Consider the following 23,390-nt stretch of genomic DNA (forward strand, 5'->3'; position numbering starts at 1 on the left):
GCCTCATTGTTTTTATGTTTACATGCATAGAAGGAGAACAAAAGTCTTAGTAAAATGAGGAGTTTTGCTATGATGGAAGTAGGAGGAGAGATGTAGAGCGGCTTTATTGGGCGTGTTACCTTAAAACAGCAGCTGGATGTCTATCAGAAAATAGCACGTTGAGATACTGGTTTTCACAGATCTAGAGTTGTGAGTTTCAGCTAATGCCTTCAACAAAAGTATATCTAAAACTATGTTTGATGAGGAGGGACAAGAGGGTCTGTCGTGAATTAAGTCTAGAAAGGTAAAAGGGGGAGCCTATAATTGCCTATTTTAAAATTCAGAGTTACAATCTTAGCTTAACCCAAGTCCAATGCATTTTCCTGAACGCATAGTATTTATAAAACTTTTTTTTGCATTGATTATATACCTTATTTAGGCTTTTCAGACATATGCCAAGAGACTAACATAATAGGTTCATGTTTAGCAAATGGAAAAAAATACCCACGAAGTTGCAGTGGAAATGTTGCACTTTGGAGAATAAATGTGTATGTGCAGATTTTGTCGTCTTAATGTCTTTTTTATTTTAAGAATTACGGACTTTCTGTCTTACTCTGTACCTGGCTATTATTATTATTACTACTACTACTGCTGCTGCTATCTGTTTCTATTTTTCTTTACACATGAGAGAAAAATGTTGGTTTTGCATATCAGTGAATTTTTAAAAACACATTTTTGTAAGCATCTCTAGTTAGTGTGCTTTTGAAACGTAATTATTCTCGAGTATGCATGAAGAAATAGAATAAAATTGTTCTCCCCAAAAATGCTAAAATTTGACAAAAAATACGGTATGTAACATACTTAAAAATACATTTCAGTAAAGTGAGTAGAAAAATGGTACTAGGTCTACTGTAGAATTTTTTATTTAGATAACTATAGTTTGTTAATGAAAAAACATGCACTGTAGGTATTTTATGGTCTACCAATAAAAGAATAATAAGGGCACAATATGGAAAAAAACATATTTATCAGACTTTGTGACACAGTATCTGATGAAATAATAGCATAAATGTTATTGTTCATAAACTATTTTAATATGAGAAGAAGAAATGTCACTGGGAAGAATATATTTAGTGAAAATCTGGTGGTGGGTAATTTGATTTTTTGGTGTTGTTCATTTGGGTTTTTTTGTTTTAGTTTTTCCTTGATAAACAGTCCATGTTTTCCTTGAAATCTGTGGAAAATGAATATGACTAATTTGAACTGTCCTTGTCTCAAAGTAGACTTAATTTTTTTTTTGGAATGCAGGAATATTTTAGTTTTGAAAATGTATTTACAGTACTGTATACAGCTTGCTAACATGTGTGAAATGTGACTTACAGGTGCTGACCTTAAAGAAAGAGCAAAAATGCACTCAAGTGAAGTTAGTTCTTTTGTCTCAAAAGCAAGAGCAACTATTAATGAAATGGGTATGTAACCTCTCCTCTGGACAATGTTATTTTAACTGTAACCTGAGAAGGCTTAGATCAGAGGAATGACAATAAACATGTAGGGTTAATTCTTGACAGGTAGTAGGATATCTGTGATTTCTATTGATAAATATGAATCATGGTGCATTACTTCTTGTAAAATGTTCCTAATTGAGTTGGACTTTTTTTTTTAGAATGCTAGAAAAGGCTGAGTCTTAACTGAAATAAGAGATGATATGCCCAGCTGTTTTCATAAAGGATGGCTTGTTCAGTGACACCCAAGTACTTTAGAATTAAATTTTTAATTTTGCATTCCTGTGGTTCATATAATCAATGCAGTCTTTACTACATTTTGTAAACATGTTAAACATCGGCTGTTGATAGAAAGGTAGCTGCTAAGGCCTTCTGAAATTTTGTTTAGTATTGCACTTGTTCCGAAGTAGTAAAACCTGTTACTAGTTTGGGATTTTAATTGACTTATACCAGTTTTTAAGTATAGTTATTTCTCTAGAAATTTTACATTACGAGTTCATCATCAAATCATTATGTTTCTACATTCTGCTGATAAGTTTTAATGAAATTGGTTTTCAACAGGGTATTGCTGATACGTTTTGTCAGAAAGAGAAGTCAAGTGTGCCAAGTTTGAAGCAATTAACTTCATACATTTAATTTTATACGCAACATATTTTATCACTTGAAATTTTGTCACAAAACTTTGAAGAATAATTTTTTAGAGAATGTTTTTAGATGCATTTTCTTAAAAATACATTGGGTCAGATCTTGGTTTGGGCAGAATGTTGAGTGGAAACCAGTATGTTTTTGGACATAAATGACAGACTACTGAAGGATGGGTCTTTGATTAGGTACTTCATGGAGATGCCTGTGTCCTTGAATTAATGCCTTGTCTTTGAAGCGAAGCAGAGACTCAAGGCTCTTCAAGTGGATAAAATCAGGAACATACCTAGAAGTGCATAGATACTGAATTTCCTGCAGCTGATCCTGTTGTTCATGCTGGTGTTTGTCCTTCTATTGGAATGCCAAGCAAGAGGCAACAAGTTGTTTCAATTAGTTCATAAGCTTTTTGAGAGGCTTCCTTACCTCTAAGAGAAAATTTTTCAGCCTTAGACTGAAGTTACTGAAAATGCTTTCTGAGCTGCTTTTAACTTTTAAATAGGAGCAACTGGTTTTAAGATCTTCCTATGATCAGGAGATCTTTGTTTTTTTCAATTTTATTATTTTTATTTTTTTTAAGTGAAAAAATTCCTGAAGTAAAAAAAAAATATTTGAATTCAGCAGTCTGTACAGAATAGCTGGAAAATATACACAGTGGTTTGATGCTTTGGAAAATATACACAGTGGTTTGATGCTTTGATTTCCTTCAGAGTTGAAAAGAGTTTAAGACAAATGTTTGATTGTCTTGAACTTCATTAAGGCTCCTGTGAGAGTATTTAACTACTGAATATGTAAGCAAATTTTAAGTATTATCTGAAAGGTTTATAGTGGATCATTATGCTAATAGTGAATTACTTGCAGGTTAGGAAGCCAGTGTGAGTGCTTTCCTTCATTGATCTCTAGTCTCTTTCTTAAGAAAGAAGCATGAAATTGTGAGTAAGTGGAATTAATATTGGAGAATCTAGGTCACTGTCATGGTTTAACCCCAGCTGGCAACTGAGCACCACACAGCTGCTTGCTTACTCCCCCCACAGTGGGATAGAGGAGAGAATCAATCGGAAGGGTAAAAGTGAGAAAACTCAGGGGTTGGGATAAAGACAGTTTAATAGGTAAAGTAAAAGCTGCACACGCAAGCAAAGCAGAACAAGGAATTCATTCACCACTTCCCATGGGCAGGCAGGTGCTCAGCCATCCCCAGGAGAGCGGGGCTCCACCACACATAACGGTTACTTGGGAAGGCAAACACTATAATGCTGAATGTCCCCACCTTCCCTCTTCCTCCTCCAGTTTATGTACTCAGCGTAACACCCCATGGTATGGAATTTGGCTAGTTCGGGTCAGCTGTCCTGGCTGTGTCCCCTCCCAATGTCCTGTGCCCCTCCAGCCCTCTCGCTGGCACGGCCTGAGAAACTGAAAAGTCCTTGTCTCAGTATAAATATTACTTAGCCATAACTAAAAGCATCAGTATGTTATCAGCATTATTCTCAAACCAAATCCAAAACACGGCACTGTACCAGCTCCTAAGAGGAAAATTAACTCTGTTTTAGCTGAAACCAGAACAGTCACTGAAGTACCTTGATAGGAACGTTTGTCAGGGGATGCAATAATAGCAATTAAACATGCTGCAGGTTGGAAAAGAGAAAGAATTTGAATGTATGTAACCCTTACCCGATACTGTAACAAAACTTTTGCTTAGGTGGAATGAGTGTCTCTCTCCCCTCCCCCTTCTTTCTCTTTCTCTCCCCCTTCTCCCTCCTTCCTTACTCCCTCCCTGTCCCCATTTTGCCATTTCTGCTTTAAAACACTAAACAAAACAGTCACTAGAAGGTTCTTTAATGGTTACCTGATACTTGACCATCTCTCAGTTTAAAGGCTTTTTTTTTTTTTACAGGATTAGAGAATAATATTGAGATACCACTTCTAATATTATTGGTCAGTTTTCATATTGTGTATGTTTGGACATTTGAGATACTGGTTTTGAACACATTATGCTAACAGTACATGTATTTATAGGATGGATGTAACATTTTTCTGAAGGGTCTTTGCAGAGCAATCTAAAAGGTGGTTCCCTAAATCAGGAATCAGTAGAGAATATAAAACAGTGGATTTTATAAATGAGATTAGATTATATGGGTGAACATGATGTCATGTTGTGTGATACCTTATGAATAGAAGTGAACATTAATTTTGCAGCATCAGAAATTCTCAGTTCTTCTTTTTTTGTTCTGAAGAAATTATCTGGCATTCCAGAATGTAATTTTGTAGAACTTGTGGGACATTGTATTTGCATTTGATTATTGCAATGATTCTGTGTGTTGAAAATAATAATGATGTATTTCCTACCCAGCACAACCAGAATAGAATGTTCTGAGATCGTTAAAGAGAGGAAACAATTTTCAAATTATTATTTGCCACTGTAGAATGCTATATAGCCAGGGAACAACATTTCCAATCTTCCACTTTGTTTTTTCTTTTTTGTATCCAAGTTTAATGCTGTAATCTCATTTAAAATGTGTTCTACTTTTTGCTTTTCAGAAATAGGTCATGTTTTGATAATTGCGTTTGTGTTTGGGTGTGTGACCTAGTAAGGAGATGCTTCTTTTAAGCAATATTTTCAGAAAGAAGACCCATTAAATTATCTTTGTAGATAAAATACAAAAAAGGTTAATTAAATCTTGAACAACTGCATAAACTTATCTTTTTAGAATTGACATACTTCGGTTTTCTTTATTTCCTGTCAATTTCATTACATTTAAAACCCTTACACTAGTGGTTTGTGTAAAAAGCTGTAGTATCATTTTGGAATATGGCTACAGAAGAGAAATTTCTGGAAATTGAAAGCATACTGCATTTGTTTTTAAGAGATTAATTTACAACTTCTTGCTAAATTTGGGTGAAGTATTAAGACTGCAGTAAATACCACTTGGTATAAAAAGAAGGATTTAAAAAAGCTGAAAATTTGTACTGAGCCATTCGTTGCAATGCTTTGAGTTGGGGGGGCAGGGGATCAGAACAGTCTCTATTTTTAGCAGTGGTTGCTTCTTCTAAAATTACACCAGAAATGTGGGGGTTTGTTTACTTTTTTTTTGTTGGTTTTGTTGTTGTTTTGTGGTGTGGGGTTTTTTTGGTTTTTTTTTAGTAGTAAGAATTGTAAGACTGCCTGTCCATTACTGTGTTCTGCCTTGAGGCTTTTTGTTACTGATGTAAGGCTGGCTTTGTCCTCAAAAAAATAGGAGAGAAGGCATTAATAGATCTCTTGCAACCATGCAAAACAAAACAGGCCTGATGGAATGAAATCAAATGTTACTGACTCCCAGAAACCTTGTTTTTGATGCTTGGGGCAGGGGGGAAGCCATCATTGTGGGTCAGATCTTCAGCATGTATTTTATGATATGACTCCCATTAAGTCCATGTTGTTCTTTATACTGGCTGTGGGGTCTGGGCTGTGATATAATCATTGTACATAATCTGTGATTTCAGTTGCAAAACAAACTGAGGCTATATGTGGAGCTGAATGTAATAACCACTGCCCTCCAAAAAAACCACCTTGTTTAGCAGAAAGAGAAGGTGAAGCTGCAGCATTGGAACTGAGCAAATACCTGTAATTACTCAGTGATGTTTGGCCCCAACCCCTCATTAGTGAGAAACAAAATTGCAAAGCTTTTCCAAAGTATATATGTTTAAGTACCTAAAATCCACAATTGTGGAAAAAATATAATTTGGAGACTGGCTTTTTTGGTTACTTGTAAAAATCAAAATTAAGTGTAGTTAGGTTTGACTTTTATGTCACATTTGGAGACAAAACACCTTACTTGTGACCTGATGGAACCTAGTTCTCAACTAAGCTGAGGAAGAAATTCTTAATGAAATGCTAGTTGTACTTGTTTTCTAATGGGCATGTTCCATTATAACAAACCTTATAGTACTCTAAGACATCTGATTAGTTTCTGTGCATAAGTTTTGATATAACTTTAATAAGTAGTGATATTACTAAACCTTGTTTAGACATAATTTTCACAGATGTGATTAGTTTTGACATAGTCTGGTTTGAATGAGGTTATCCTGAATGAAAGCACCTTGCAGTCATTGCACTTTTTTTTTTTTATTGTGTGCTTTTTATTTTATTCAAAGCAGATACAACCATATATTTGAAGTTTTGGGTGTTTTCCTCCTTAGCAGTTTTCTGTCATTCTGGCTTGTCTCAGTCATCACCAAACATTTGATTTACCTAAAAGAGTGCTCTTGTTCATCCTTCAGGAGAAAAGTCTCTTCTCCCAAAAGTTCCTTTTTGACTATTTAAGGTCATACATCCTTGGGAACTCTTAGGTTGTGCTGCATTATACGCTACAGATTTATTTTGGATGCAAGCTGTCAAAACTTGATCACAGAGATCCCAAGAGTGGGATCAGGTTTATGTAAATTTTGCTTGATTTCTGGGCTGCTAACTGCCACCCCACCTTCCCATGGTGAAGTCTTAAAATAGCCAAAAATAGCCAAGAATGATCATTGATGAGGTCAGTACAGTGCTGTATTTTGCTGTTTGAGTTTCTGGTGCTTCTGTGGAGCTTTGTTTAACACTGTGGATTTCTCTCTTGGGGAAGAGCAGATACAGGCTATAACTTGAGAAAGCATTAACTGAGAAGCTGAATAAAATATTGCAGGTAGCTATCAAATTTGAAAAAGGACAAATGTATAGCTGGCAGTGCCACACTTAGCAGCCATCCTTAGGCATTGTGGTCTCTGTACATTGCTTACACTGTGAAAGGGAGATTTTGGCTTGCTGTGTTTTGTTGTTGCCTGTTAAGTGTAGAGCATAACCAATACAGTTCAGGACTGCTAGCATTCTGAATGTGTTGCTGAGCTCTTGGTTGTTTTCCAGTAATAGATTTACTGCTTCTCTTAACATTGAATTAATTTAAGATACCCTTTGACTAAGTATTGTCTGTTTCCTAAATAGACAGTACAGTCCTTGCAGAGCTGAAATTATGGCTTTGTAAAATTGCATTGGATTGTTTTTAATTAAAAAACACAATGCTAAACTCTGTACCATTATAGAGGCAATGAACGCAACATTAAACTTCTGTACCAAGATGCTTATTAACTATTTGTATGGCAGCATTGCTTCCATAATTGCTAATACACTTTTTCCCCCCATAATAATAACTCTCTAAAAACTCTTACAATAAAAGATGCAGAAGCAGAGGACTCAAATATTAGGATAAGGTGGTTGTAAGATCCGAAGATTAGGGAGGGAGGTGGGTTTGCATTGCTGATTCATTACTTTGATCTCTGGCACTGCTGTGCAGCCTTAACAAAAATTAACATAGCCTCAGCTGTAGTTCAGTTTTCCTTCTGTTAGTAATTCCAAATGCTGTTCTGTGAGGAAAAGTGCCTGTGCTCTGGCTGTGCCTCTTTAATTTTCCTCCCGCAGAAAGCCACTACCAAAACAAGCATGCTGCTTGCTCAAATAGTTTACTGAGATCAACATAGCCGGTTTGCACATTGACTGTTAATACAGGCCTGCAGTATGACTTGGTGTTGAAGGCTCCTGGAAGCCACATTGTGTATGTTTGATGCGTTGAGAAACTACCCTTTCCTCTTCCTGTTCAGGTTTGAAAATGCATGTTTCAATCCCTGAATGAGAAGGAATAGTTTGTTAGCTCTTTTGCTTTGCCTGTTTCAGTCTCTGGCTCTGTTCCTAGAACCAATTGGTATTCAAAGGGCAGCGATTCCTGGTATGGTACTGGAAGTATTATGTTGCTCTTCTATCGAAGAAATTGTAAGTGCACTGCTTGGGCCTAGTATTAGGCATTGACTTCAGAATATCATGTTCAAGTCTTGTATTGAACATGACTTTTGTGTAGGTATGTGGTGCTTTGAGGGTATTACTGAGCTAGTTTATATATATAAAAAAATATTTATGCATACTGTGAACATTAGAGTGTGTATCCTTTCTAGTGTTCAGTGAATAAGCTGACTGAAACTATTACTTAATATATTAAGCTAATTTAAAAATACAGATATTTTAGCACTAGAGTGGGGAATGTGGGTATACAGAATACTGCTGAAAATAGTACAGGAGAAGAATTATAGAAATGTTCATTTAAAATGGTCACAATCTGTAGGATTTTCTTTGTATCGTGCCAAACAAGAATGCTAGTGGACTAGAGTATATGTTGTCTTCATACTGTAAATCAAACAAGTAGACAATACAAAAAAATCTAGACTTGTCCCATTGGATTCTCTTAATTATTAGAGATTATAGTTGTGCAGCGGCTCAAGTTTTATTTTGTGTGCTAAGAAAGAAAAAAATGTACCTAGAATTAGAATGTAAAAATGTAACTGAAATCTTTTATCCTTAGCATTCTCCTTTTGTTTTGTAAAATCAGTGCTTGAATATGTGCTATGCTATTTGTGTAATAAGTTCTTAAATATACTTAGTAAGGATAAGAAATAATTTTCATTTTTCTTCTGCCCAAAACTTTTCTTCATTTGCACAGAAAGTAGATTCTGTCATCTGGGGTTTACTTCATTGTTATTTTGCTGAAGGCAGAATAAATCTACAAGAGGAAACAGTAAATATGAAGAAACTGAGGAATCTGTTTTTCAAACTGAAGTGCATCACTGAAGATGAATGACATATCCCAACTATTTTATGTAGTACAAAAAGAGAATCATGGGACAGTTGGCTGCAGAAGCCTTGTAGCTAAATGGTTTGATTGAAGTGCCTTGTCCTGGTGTCAGCTGGGATAAAGTTCCATTCTCATTAGTTTCCTAGCTTTTGCTCCTATTATAAAGAATAAGAAACCACACTGTCCCTATTAACTGTCCATAATAAAGTACCAAATAGAAGATTTTAAAATTAAGAACATAATATTCCTATATTAAGTAATTTTTTTGTCAATTCAAAAGTGGGTTTTTTTGTTCATTTATAAAAAAGAGCGATCACTGGAGGAAACTGGGAAATTAATGGGATTGGGGGAGATGCCTTAAGAAAACCCCTTAGCTACAGTCATAATAAAGGGAAGATAAACTTTACTAGTATTGTGTGCTTAATAAACGACTGTAAGTAATGTGCAGTGACCATTTTTATTAAAAAGCAAAATTTTTTTACAAGTACTGAGAAATAACTTTTTTCATGCAGCTCTGTCTTGCTGCAGATTGTCTGCCTGAAGTTTGAAGGTATTAAAGCAATGATAGTAATGTTCAAATAAAGCTTTCAACAGTAGCAGTCTATTAAGCTTCTTATCCAAAGCACAGGAATTAGAGGGTAGCTAAAAGCCTTTCACAGCTGTAGCTAGCATATGTGTGGACATGAATTGTGTGTATCCAAGTGCACATGTAGACTATTCAGACTAAGTGTGGTGATGTTTTTGCAGATGGAGATATTTTTAAAACATATGTAAATACGTAAGTTACTTTGAGTAACCACTTTTTCATTCTTTTTGCAATTATGACTGGTAAAGGCTTTGTAGCATTTAGATACTTGTCTTGCACAAAAATGATTTGACCAATCTTCTTTGCCTTCAAGTTCACACAGGAATATTTGACAGTCTCTCTTAGCCACTTTGTTGTGTTGCTACATACATTGGATGGTTTTCATAGTGTTATAGAATAGATGAACGTGCATGTTGAAATGTTTGGTTTCTGTTAGCTTTTTTCCTGTAGAAAGGCCTTTTTTTGATTGTAGTGCTTGCAATTGAAAATGCAAGCAAACTGCTGTAGTCGCTGATGTGATAGCAGATTTTACAACATGAGGTAAATGCCTGAAACACAAATGACAATGCAAAGCTCATATGCCATCTTAATGTTATTATTTTTCTTTAGGAAAAGATCCCAGTTGTTGAAATCAAGATACAGTACTGTGTTGCAATTATTTTTCTGATTTCCTGTGACAGAAATTAACCTACAGGAGAGTGTGATTTTGTGATTAAAATGTTCCAAATATTCTTTATATTAGGAACATTTTAATCACAATTGCCCATGGACTGCCTCTGCCTGCCACTCAGGATGCATAGTTTATGCCCTTTTATTTTTGAAGGGAAAAATCTTAACTTCATGCTCAAGAGCAGCATCACTGAGAGAGGTCAAAAATATGGGTAGTGAACAGGTGGAAGAGAAGTCTATTCTGAGTTACAAGATACAAATATTTAGGTATAAACTTAATTAAAACCAATTTTTAAAAATAAATTCCAAATTATTATAGCAAGCTAGTATGTAGTTTAAAATCATTACTAATGCTGATTCAAAATTCCTATTTACATCCGTGGCCTTTTGAAAATGCTGTCCTAACTTGTAACCAGAAAACCTGCAGATTTTGAATTATGAAAGAAATTCTGTAAACTAACAGGTCTTGAACCTTTCTTTCAACATTGTTGGTGTAGTAATTTGCCCATAGACTTCAAGTATTAAGTGGTTTTAAGCTATTGTTAGTTGTAATACTCATTGAAGATAAATAGGATGTAAATGAGCACTTTTTTCTGTAATAAAATATTTTCTTTATTTGACATTTTCACTCTATGATGTGACTTCTGTTGCTTTCCTAATGGCTGACCCATTAATTATGGAATCTACACATAAGTGTTTTGTTGTGTTTAGACATTTTTGGGGCATGTAACCATTCTTTTTATTAATTTGAAGGCTCCATTAATATTACTACTTCTAAATAAATGCACTAAGAAACAGAGAAAGAGCTTTCTTACCTGTAAATTGTAAAATTGTCCTTGGGAAGGTGCTGGAACAACTAATCCTGGAAACTACTTCTGGGCACATGAGGGACAAGAAAGTCATCAGTTGTAGTCAGCATGGTTTCACAAAAGGGAAGTTATGCTTCACCGGCCTTATAACTATGATGGAATGACTTGTTTGGTAAGTGAGGGAAGAGCAGTGGGTATTGTCCCTCTTGACTTCAGTAAGGTTTTTGACAAATGTCTCATATAAGATTCTCATAGAGTAACCGATGAGCATGGACTGGATTAACAGACATGGAATAGGATTGAAAATTGGCTGAATAGATGGCTTCAGAGGCTGGTCATCATCAGCATGAGGTCTACCTGGAGGCCTCTAGCCAGCAGTTTGTAGCCCAGGGGCCAATACTGGTTCAGTCTTATTCATTAACAATCTGGATGACGGGACAGAGTGTACCTTCAGCCATTTTGCTGATGATATAGAAGTAGAAGGAGTCGCTGATGCACCAGAGGGTTGTTCCGTCATTCAGAGGGAGCTCAGCAAGCTGGAGAAATAGGCTGACAGGAACCTCATTGTGTTCAACAAAGGAAAGTGCAAAATCCTGCACCTGGGTAGAAACAACCCCATGCAGCAGCATATGCTGGGGGCTGATCTGGAAAGCAGTTTTGCAGAAAAGGCCCTGCAGGTCCTGGTGGACACCAAGTTGAACATGAGACAGCACTGTGCCCTTGTGGCAAAGGAGGCTGATGGTAACCTGGTCTGCATTAGGAGAAGTGTTGTGAGTAGGTAGGGGGAGGTGATCCTTCCCCTCTCCTCAGCACTGGTGAGGCCACTGCTAGAGCACAGTTCTGGGCTCCCCAGTACGAGAAAGGTGGAGCTATTGGAAAGAGTCCAGCGAAGGGCCGTGAAGATGATGAATGGACTGGAGCATCTCTCCTATGAGGAAAGGTTGAGCAATCTAGGACTGTTTGGCCTGGAGAAGAGAAGGCTCAGGAGGTGACCTCATATCTATGTATCTATATATCTATATACCTGTCTATCTATATATAAACCAAAATATACCTATCTCTCTCTGAATGGGACGGTGTTAAGAAGATACAGCTAGGCTATCTCCAGTGGTGTCCAGTGACAGGACCAGAGACAATGGGCACAAAATGGAATATAAGAGGTTCCTCTTGAACATCAGGAAACACTTAATCTACTGTGAGGGTGATAGAACAGACACAGGTTACCCAAGGAGGTTGTGGAGTCTCCCTCCTTGGCGATCTTCGAGAGCCATGTGGATATGAGCTTGAGCAGCCTGTTCTAGGTGACACTGTTTGAGCAAAGGGTTTGGACAAAGTAACCTTCAGATGTCTTTTCCAGCCTCGACCGTTCTGTGATTTAAAGGTTTCTCATGTGCTGTAGGCATATGTAGGCAGATATTTGCCATGCTTTCTTAACCTGCTTGAGTTAGATAATGAATTGTGGAACTTTTTATATATCCCTCAATTTATAGCATACTTTCATTCAGTAATCCATATAATACAGTATGCAGGATTTTTTGAACAATTCAATCTCCTTGCTTCATGTTTTATGAAATCCATCATTGAAAAGCAAAAAAATGAGCTGCTGGAAATGCCCCCTGAAGTTGCTTGTCCTAGTAAGCTGTGCACTAACCAGCCTTATTTGTCAAATAATCAGAAATGCACATGTAGAATAAATAGGTTGGACTATCTATTTCTCCATTTTGTGGGAATTCAGTTGTGATGTCATGTAAATCTGAATTATCTTCCTCCTTCTGTCTTAGTTGGAGACCCACATTTTTTGAAGGAAGCAAGAGTACTCTCAGTACTTTCTTCTTAGTCAGTAGTGGGAAACAAGAATGCTTCTTAAACCATCGGCTGTCTGTTGATAGTTGAAGACAAGTCAGGCTTATGAATCTGGTTCAGTACATACTAGCGGTAGTGACTAGTTTCTGATTTACATCTGAGTAACTGTTCTTTCTGAAGATTGATTGCCAGAGGTCACTGAAGTAATAAGAGAGATGAACAATAAGGACTTTTTTTGACATTGTCCAGGTATAGGAGCACAACAGAGGAATAGCGGGGGAGTGAAGGTGACTGTCTTTCATTTTACTGTTTCTTATCAAATGCTTGAAAAAGCACACTTTAAAGTGGGGCTCTATTTGAATCTTCCTAAATACCAAGCTGACCGCCGTGGTTTGTTGAATTGAAAATACTTGTCCTAAGCTGTAAAAGAGTACATCAGAAATAGAAGCTAAGTACATCTAAGGATTTTATATATATATATCTATAAAATATATAATTTTGCCTTGTTAAGGACTTAATGGGCTTCCATGGTGTTTTCTGATTCATGGGAGTTGTGAACTACAACTGCTGCTGCAGTATCAGTGCAGACTTTTTACCTTAAAGTAAAAGAAACTGAAATCTAACTTTGTTGGACTAATTCTTTAATAATGACTCCTATATCCTAGCTATAGGAAGGAATATTGCAGGTGTTCTTCAGGGTTGATTGAACTGCTGTCAGGCAAATACATAGTTCTCATAGAAAGCTTGTTGACATGTGAACAGCCTAGATCTCAAAATTTTGTGCCTAGCTTGAAAATGTTTTTTCTTTTTCTGTATGTTGTACAGTTGCTAACAGAAAATACTACAGGTATAAATTTACTTAGCAAGCAAGGAAGCCACTCTTAGGAGGTCGGTCTTTTTGGTTTGATATGTTCTAAATCACTAACTTTTTTTTCTCTCTGAGTGTCATGTATTTTAAGTTAATCAATCTGGACAAGTTGATGTAGGTTGACCAGGAACACAAATCACAAAATCTGGAATTCTGGATGACTGTGTTATTCTTCCTCAGCCCATTTATTTCAGGAACTCTCAGTAAGGGACTAGTAATAGTGATAGGTCTTTTGACCCCTTGGACACTGTCTAAAGAATATGTTTATTGCCTGTTATGTAAAATCTACTGTATGTAATGTTTCATAAAGGCAAGGCTACTTCCATGTATAAATTGTTGCCATTTTGTTTTTACTGTATTTCTTTATTTGTTCTTCATACTTTTTCCTTCCTTTTTTCTCAATATCTATGGAAAGTAGATTTTTCCTAGTTGATCAGACCATTTCATTGTGAGTAGTGAGAAAGTGAGGTTTTGCAGGAATGGAAAAAGGCTGCTGCTTGGTAGTTACTAAGAAAATCTCAAGTGTAATTCAGTTTCCTGTCAGATGATATCTTACATTTCTGTAATTTTATAAGAACTTTTAAATTAGTCAGAGGACTAAATAGTCACACACAATTCAGGTTAATATAATCCAGGCAACTTTGACTTTCTATTTGGGGAATGTTGGTGTCCGCAGTATATGAATCAGCTGTGTGGACTTTGTGACACATCTGAGAAACTATTTTTGGTCATATCCTCCAGACCTGGTGCTTGTATTCTTACGCTGGTCTTTCATTCATCATATAATCATCTTTAAGCAGAAAGGAAATCCCTTGTTAGTCACTAGCTACTTTCATGTAGAAAGTCACTTAAAGATGAAATAACAATTACCAGCTTCAAAACAGTTCTGATTTTTTGAGATCACTTCCAACACATTACATGTGTTTTTATATGCTTAAATGCAATGTCCTCCTGTGACATTCTGTACTGATGACAAAATTGTGGGAGAGTTTAGCTTACTCTACTCTTCATGTCTTTAAGTAATGGAGAGTCACAGGTAAGCAGGAGTCATTCCAAGACTACAGAATGCATCCGATCAGCCTTTTCTAAAACTACATGTAACATATTTACCAGGAATGCACTTCTGAAGTTGAATTGAAGATCCACAGTTACGACAGAGTAGGAAACAAGCCCATTTCTTTATATTGTTGTATAACATATTTTCTAACTTTTGTTTGAGCTTTTTATGGGTTTATTTGACTTAATTAGCTGCATCGTGTTACTGTTTAGTTTCTCTTATTGAAGTTTTTGTATACCTTTATTTTCTTAGTTCTTCCATTTACCTGTTAGTCACTCCACCTGTATCATGTCTTGAATGGCCAATAAACATCCTTTTATACAGGTTGTTTTGCCTTCTGTTCCAGCAGGTTATTCCTCAAATAATACATACAAAATATTTTGATTTGCTTGTTCATGTTTTTTTGCTTCTTCAGCTAGTCCAAACTCTGTTTCTTCTGTGATCTCACATACAGAAATACATTTTTGTCTTGTATCTGGCTTTGTTGCTGATTTAGGACTAACATATGCTGAAATGGGCCCTTCTTTTTCTTTACTGTACTTGGAACCTTCCTGTTCTGTAATATCATTAAGCATTGATGCTATAGTAGGACATGAGTATTGACTTTTGCTTGGGACACTTGTTTTATATTCAGAATGGAAGTGTATCTACATGCTTTACTATAAAATAGATGTGTGAAGTAATTCTTTATGAATTCATTGCGTGAACTGGCTTATTATTTAGTGTCCTTCGTATTCCACACATTGATGTGCTACAAGAATTCAGTGCAGTTCTCTTGACTACAGTTCAATGCTGCTTATTACTTGGTCTTTCTTTAACTGCTTCTAACAACATGTATCTGTGTACATGGTCTACTCTTATCTGTATGTTGTACACTCTAGTTGAATTATTTTGTTTCTTATAGATCTATTTCCAGTTCTGTTTGGGGACTTCACTATGCAGCTCACAATTGCACATTGATAAACCCATACCAGATTTAGAATCTAGCACCAATGATTATTAGTACAATTGCTTGAAATTTATATCTTGTTATTTAGACCGTGACAAAAAATGTGAAATAGTAGAGAATAAAACCACTGGGCTTCTTGGCAAAGCTTTAAATGGTCCTTTTCTATCACTCACTGCAAATAAGCCTTGCCCTGTAGAATCATTGAGGAGGTTGACCTGTCAATTTACATAATTCATTGTTCCTAAAATCTGAGCGCATACAACTCAGTTAAGTTTACAGGGCGTAATTTGTCAAACATCATATCAGTTTTTGTTATGAGCTGAACAGTTTTGGAAGTTGTGTATTAGAACTATGCAGATAAACATGAACAAGTGTCTTTTGTACTACAAAACGTGAATATTCCAAGAAGTTTTACCCTTGGTAACAAGTTCTGGTAGCTTAGAAACTCAGCTTATGATCCAAAGCAATTGCCAGTTTATCTCTGTATTGCTTTTTCTGATGCTTCACAAGAACATATTAAAAGGATTAATTTCTTTAATTATTTTGATAGGTATGCACAGAGCTACTGTAAAGAATTTGTATTTTGCCTTTGATTCATTGTGAAGTTCCATGTCAAGTGATCCTTTAAAATTAATATCCTTTGGAAGTGATGATTCCTACACATGGTATCAAACTGCTTTTTCTCCCTTTGATTTTCAAAATTTAGTATTTCTTGATAGGAGTGCTGGCCGTAATTCTTGAAACCAAGCCATTTTGCAATACTCTCTCTGTAAGTTTTATTTCTGTGTGGAATAGTCTACTTGAATTGTACTATAGCTACATTTGGAAGTTACTTATCATAGGGAAAGTAGTCTGCCTTTGAGTACTGCAAAAGTTGTATAAGTAGTGCTCCAGATTCTGTTTGCTAACCTCTGAGAAATGGAACGTGCATGCAGGCAGTAACTGCTGGGAACTACAGCTGATAATGACCATGCCTTCATGTTCAGGCAAATTATTCTTCATTTTCCTATGTCAAAGTCACATTCTTTCAAGAGAAATGCTAGCTGTGTCAGCCTTGAACTTGGATTGCAAGACTGTTTGGCAAATTGATTATGGTGACAAGGTTATGAGTTTCGGTCAACAACCTGGCCCTGCTGGAAGTGAGAGTTGCCTTCCCTTCTTACCTTCCTATATAACTAAGAAAAAGTACATAGAGAAAGAGGATGCATTTTTCATCACACTTCTTTGAGTCTGTGGTGAAGGGGGAAGGAGAGAACATAAATTTGTTGGAGGTGAAGAGCAGTACTGTAAGCTGAATGTTTAAATCACTTCCCCATGTCAGAATGCTGATATTAAATTAAATACAAACCAGGCTACGGTCACACAGGGCTCTGACACTGCTACCTGTCATGTGTACTGGCAGCATGTGCATCTGTTTATCACACTGAAAACTTCCCCAGATTCCATGAAGCTGATAACTGCTGCTTTACAGGAGAAAAGGGGCGATAGTGGTGGCCACACGATGTCTGGGAATATTAAGACACAGCTTCCAGCTATGCTAGCATCACAGACGGTTATGATAAGACATCTGTATTTCAACTGGGGTTGTTTGTGTATGTGCCTTTTTTTAAGTATTCCTGGTTTATTCTTTACCTATCTCTGCTATGTATGTTTTTGGAGTTTACTATTCAGATTTTTGTCAGAAGTGAATGGAAGCTAGAGAAAAAGGCTTACAAACCTATTCAACCACAGTGTGATTAGAAGGAGGGTCAATGTTATTGTCAGTGTTGCTGAGCAACCAGTTTTTGTCCCAGCTTTGTTTTATGAAACTTGTTTCCCGTAGCATGATGGTACTTATAACAAAATGTAATGAAATGGTGTTTCAGAGGTGTTCTTTATGAGGCCAATATTAACTGGTACTTTCTTTTTCAGCAAATCTGCCTGTACCTACTATTGCTGCAATAGATGGAACTGCATTAGGTGGTGGCCTAGAACTTGCGTTAGCCTGTGATATAAGAGTGGCAGGTAGGTCTGAATCCTTTTTATAGAACATAGGATTATTAGTGTTGCAGATGGCTTGAATAATCCTTATGTTGGCAACAATCTTATACAACTTAATTTGTTTGACATTTTTATAACCAATTATTTTAAAGGGATTTAGCAGAAACCTGTCTAAGTACTTAATTTCAAACAACTTACCACTGATAGCTGGATTGTTTTTGTTACATGTTTTATATTCTTATGACCTTTGTTTTTATCAGTATTGTCAGAAGGGCCATCTGGTAGTTTGATATTTTATTTAGTAATAAAAGTATTCTCCTTATGTGTATTTGAAGTGTTCTAGATGGAGATCTGATTTTATTGAAACAGGTTGCAGGGAAAAAGCAAAAGTTGTTAGTGAGAGTATTATTACACAAGCAATTAAGCTGTTCTAAAAGAAAAGTGACAACAGCACTTGAAAAGAGGAACCTTGACCTATCCAGCTGTCAGAACTGTAAAGCCATTTGTTGGAAAGTAAGTGGAAACTTGGTCTTGAACAGTTGCCAGTAACTGAGGGTATATAAAGCTGTTTGACCCTTAGAGAATATTCTGTCATCTAAAGAATGCATAATAATCAGATACAGAATTCCACCCCATTTTAAAATGTTAAATAATAACAGTCTTTTAGTATTTTACGTTTTGCAGTTGAGTCTCTGTTACTCACTGTAATTGCTTGTTATGTGAAAATGAATAAGGTACAGGACTCGCTTTGATGGGAGTAGTTGAATCTTTTACTAAAGGCAGATCGGTTGAATCTAGATTTTCATAAACAGATGCTTTTTAAGAGATTTATTTATAAAGGAAATGTAATAAGTAAGCAATCTTGTAGGTCATAAGTACATATTTTGCAAAGTTTTTTTCCTATAGATTATAGCAAGAACTCATTTACATTCTGTTTTTTAGCTGCTTCTGCTAAAATGGGCCTAGTTGAAACAAAGTTGGCAATCATTCCAGGTGCAGGTATGAATGTTGTGCTTTCGTTACCATGGATAACTAAAAAAACCACATGCTCTTGGTGCTTGATTTTGGATTGTTGTTTATGAATTTCTGCTTATTTTTACATTTCAATTAAGAATTACAGCATGTTTTAAAGCTTATTGCTCATATTACTTACCAAAAATTAATAGAAAAGTAGATTTCTCATTTTTAGGCAGTGGCACTTGTATATGATGTTTTTAATCAAAGTCTTCACCAAGTCAGTATTGAGTGATTCTGTAAATGACATGTGATGTCTTGATCGGAAGACTGAATAATTTTGCAAAGGAACAGAGGTAGAGTGTTCTCTACTCTGGAAGTAGAGAAAGGAAAAAAGGTAGAGTGTACAAAAATGGTAATTTAAATAATGATCCACTTTTACATAATGTCTGGTACTTTAAGATTAAAATTCTGTTTTCATGCTGCCTGTAAATTGGTTGCAAAGAGTTTAAAAGCTGAAAGTGTAGCTGTGAATAGATCTTTTGTCTTACCAACAGATTTTGCAGGTTTTGGGGTCAAAAGCTTCTTTTCTGTTTGGAAGGCTAGTTGACTGGCTTTTTCTGGATTCAAGGTGAATGAAAGTTATATAATGAATAGCATTTAAGAAGACCTTTGTGTTATGAAACCTTTGTTTTTATTTTATGCATAAGTCATTGTTACCTGAATTAAGATGTCTGCCTTTCTGGGGAAAGGGCAGTAACTTGAAAACGAGTGCATCCCTGTGACCCCCACCTAGCTTTGACCTTCTTATCTGGAACTTCTGGGGAACTTTCTACCCTTTCTTTCCCCATATTTTATTTCTAATCGGTGGAACCTGTTTTGAAAGCACTGTATGCAGTTTTAGTGGGACACCATGGAAGCTTGTGTAGAGCGGATAGTAAAGATTACCATAATGGGAGCACTTGTATGAACTTTGTGTAAAGAAACTATCCGGTCTCATCACTAATCTATACAATTTCTGCACAGTTTCAAATGTTCTATTATTATGTTTATTGTTGAGTTGTGATTTCAGTCAATACTTTCTCCCAGTCTCTTTTTCTCTGTGGTTAGAGCTACATTTTACTTAAGGAAAACTGAGTTATGGTGACCGGTCTCTTTTTAGCAGTGGATAAAAATAACAATGTAGATGAATTTAAGGATATGTTTCCTTCTTGTGGTGTTGTAAATAATGACTTGACAATAAGTTCTAGTGAAGAAAAATACAGAAAATGATATTGTTTTTCTTGGCAATTTCCCCCCTTGATCTTCCCACTCCACCCTCTCCTAAGGAATTCTACAGGACAGTATGGGAGACATGATCTCCAGTTCAAGAAATTCAGGTCAAGTTCTCCATATGTTCTTAGTATTCAACTTGCTTAGGTTATCTCATGTCTGCTTGTCTTCATTTAATTATAGATGTTTCAAACTTCTAACACTTTCACCTTAAAATGCTAGGTGAATGATTCATTATGAGTTTAATTCAGAATATTTTATTCCTATTCAAAGACTGAGGTTTGAAAAATTTTTTTTTTTTTTTTTTTTTCCTGTCCTTAAACAACGATTTGGGTATATGTCTTCAGCTCCTTGAAAATACGACAGATTTCACCATCTTATAATGCCGTTTAAACTTAAAACATTTTGGTGTATGTTCAGTGATGAATTTTTTCCCTATTCTTACAGCCTTTCTGAGGACTCTTTGCTGAGTGTATTCAAGCTTATCACAACTTTTTCCTGATTAGCCTGTACTTGCACCAATCTGCTGAGCAATGATGTTTCAGCCCTTTTTGGCTCATAGTAACCGATCATGTGTTATGTCATCAGAGGGTGAAGAATGAGTGAAGAAATTTTGCATATGCCATTTAGACAGAGAAGCCAGATACGACTCCTGGAACCATAGGCTTCATGTGTTAATGGAGTATTTTCTTCTAGTGCTGACTTAAACCTGCTGTGAGCCAAAGCAGGACTGGGCAGTGGAGCTGAAAACAGCACTGTAGCCATCGAGAGGCTTCAATACGTTTCTGCGGCCATCTAATAAAACTGAAACACACTGACAAAATGTGTTGCTTCTTTGAAGGAAGTCCCTCCAGCATGGCAAGCTATTACTGTTTTTATTTCTGTTCCATCAGCTGCCACGAGTGTGTGGTAGATGTCCAGATCCTAACTTGGGTCATAATTAGCATGAGTGTTTGAGGCTGTATGAAAAACTATTTCCCGTTTTGCTTTTTTAACCCCCCAGGACGTTACTCTGAAGAGGTTATGTTAGAAGAATATTAGTAGAATTTAACAGTATTAAAATACAGATTCAGGGCAGATCAGCTATGAAATTTTGAACCTTGTTGTATGTTATGTTTTATTCCATCCTATTTTGAAATGTGGTCATCGAAAGACCCAGTCAGCTGCTGTCTAGTGACCAACGAGTTTTAAAATATATTTCCCAGGTGTGAGAAATTTTGCTTTTGAATATGCACATAAGTACTGTAACCTTCTAAAGGCTAAGGTCCAGCAGCAGTTAGTTGAATTCTGGTTAATAAACTAAAATCAATTGTTCCTTCTAAGCCTTTTGAGGGTCTCAGCCAAATAAGCATTTGGCTGTGTGCCTTAACTGTGAAAGCAGGGTGAGTATCCTCAGAAAATTCATCCATGGCAGACAGCAGAGCAAGACTAAGTGGGGTGACAACACTGCCTCCTTTTACACAATAGCTTTGTGCACAGACCAGCTGCTCAGGTTGTGAGGCAGAAGGATTGATTCTTCTGCCTTCAGAAATTTAAATCAAATTCTCTCTACTGTGAAAACAGCCTTAACTGGCAGACTGTGAGCTAGGGAAAGTAAAAAAATCTTTCCATTTTTCCTTTTCCAATACATCCCACTGTCTAGTAAAGAAATCAAGATTCAGAGAACTAAGGGAAATGTGTAACAGACAGAAAATGGCTTGGTAAAATCAGCGCTGGGAAAGTTACCTGAGGATTAATATTGACGATTTTTATTTTCTGAAGAAGGTCTGCCAATCCCTATTCATTGCACAAGTGCTCTTACGCCACCACAACAATCATTTATCATAGAATCATAAATTGTCTAGGTTGGAAAAGACCTTTAGGATTGTTGAATACAACTGTTAACCTAGCACTGCCAAGTCCACCACTTAAACCATGTCCTTAAAGCACCACACCTCCACATCTTTTAAATACCTCCAGGGATGGTGACTCCACTACCCTGGGCAGCATGTTCAATGCTTGACAAAACTTTTGGTGAAGAACTTTTTCCTAATATCCAATCTAAACCTCCCATGGTGCAACTTAAGGCTGTTGCCTGTTGTCCTATTGCTTCTTACTTGGGAGAAGAGACTGACAACCCTCCTTTCAGGTAGTTGTAGAAAGCAATAAGATCTCCACTGAGCCTCCTTTTCTCCAGACTGAACAATCCCAGTTTTCTCAGCCACTTCTCATAAGGCTTGTGCTCTAGACCCTTCACCAGGTTTTAGCCCTTCTCTGGACACGCTCCAGCACCTCAGTGTCTTGTAGTGAGTGGCCCAAAACTGAACACAGAATTTGAGGTGCAGCCTCACCAGTGCTGAGTATGGGAGGACCATCACTTCCCTAGTGATCTGCTGGCCACACTGTTTTGGATACAAGCCAGGATGCTACTGGCCACCTGGGCACACTGCTGGCTCACATTCATCTGGGTGTCAACCAACACCCCCAGGCCCTTTCCCACCAGGCAGCTTTCCAGCCACTCTGCCCCAGCCTGTAGCACTGTGTGGGGTTGCTGTGATCCAGGGGCAGGGCCTGGCACTTCATGTTGAACTTCATACTGTTGGCCTTGGCCCATCAGTCCACCCTGTCCAGACCCCTCTGCAGAGCCTGCCTGCCCTCAGGCAGATCAGCACTATGCCCCCACAACTTGGTGTCATCTGCAAACTTACCAAGGGTGCACTCGAACCCCTTGTCCAGGTCATTGATAAAGATGTTAAACAGGACAGACCTCGATACTGAGCCCTGGGGAACACCATTTGTGCCCGGCCACCAGCTGGGTGTAACTCCATTCACCACCACTCTTCAGGCTCAGCCCTCCAGCCAGCTTTTAACTCGGTGAAGGGTACACCCGTCCAAGCCATGAGCAGCCAGTTTCTCAGGAGAATGCTGTGGGAGATGATGTCAAAGGCTTTTGTCAAAGAAATCTAGGTAGACACCATCCATGGCCTTTCCCTCATCCCCTAACTGGGTCAGCTTGTCACAGAAGGAGATCATGTTAGTGAAGCAGGACCTGCCTTTCCTAAAACCGTGCTGGCTGGGCCTGATCACCTGGTTGTCCTGTATGTGCTGTGTGATGGCGCTCAGGATGATCTGCTCAATAACTTTCTGCAGCACTGAGGTCAAGGTGACAGGCCTGTAGTTCCCCAGATACTCCTTCTGTCCCTTCTTGTAGATGGGTTCCACTTTTGTTAACCTTTGGTTAACTGGGACCTCCCCAGTTAGCCAGGACTGCTGATAGATGATTAAAAGTGGCTGGATGAGCACTTCTGCCAGCTCCCTCAGTGCCCCTGGGAGGATACCATCCAGCTCCATAGACTTGCGTGTGTCTAAGTGCTGTAGCAGGTCACTGACTGTTTCCCCTTGGATTATGGGGATTTCATTCTGCTCCTTGTCCCTGTCTTCCAGCCTGGGGGCTGGCTACCAAGGACAGGTGGTCTTACTGTTAAAGACTGAGCTAAGGCAAAGAAGGCATGAAGTTCCTCATCCTTTGTCAGCATGTTTCCCCTTGCATCCAATAAAGGATGGATATTCTCCTTGGCCCTTCTTTTGTTGCTAATGTATTTATAGAAACGTTTTTTATTGTCTTTTATGGCAGTAGCCAGATTAAGTTCTAGCTGAGCTCTGGTACTTCTAATTTTCTTCCTGCATAACCTCACGACATCCTTGTAGTCCT

At 37.2% G+C, this 23,390-nt stretch overlaps 1 protein-coding gene across 6 annotated transcripts in view; it reads left to right on the forward strand.

Annotated features, from left to right (window-relative positions):
• AUH (AU RNA binding methylglutaconyl-CoA hydratase) overlaps window positions 1-23,390 on the forward strand; it is a 114,787-nt gene that overhangs the window by 34,313 nt on the left and 57,084 nt on the right. For 2 of the 6 annotated variants that reach the window (XM_056324137.1, XM_056324136.1), the window contains exons 4-6: window positions 1,362-1,448; window positions 17,405-17,497; window positions 18,416-18,472. In XM_056324137.1, coding sequence (XP_056180112.1) covers window positions 1,362-1,448; window positions 17,405-17,497; window positions 18,416-18,472 — 237 coding nt within the window. The remainder of the gene's footprint in view (window positions 1-1,361; window positions 1,449-17,404; window positions 17,498-18,415; window positions 18,473-23,390) is intronic. The other 4 variants (XM_056324138.1, XM_056324139.1, XM_056324140.1 and 1 more) reach the window with 4 other exon arrangements.

Source organism: Falco biarmicus, chromosome Z (assembly GCF_023638135.1).
Source record: "Falco biarmicus isolate bFalBia1 chromosome Z, bFalBia1.pri, whole genome shotgun sequence".
Classification (NCBI taxonomy): Eukaryota; Metazoa; Chordata; class Aves; order Falconiformes; family Falconidae; genus Falco; species Falco biarmicus.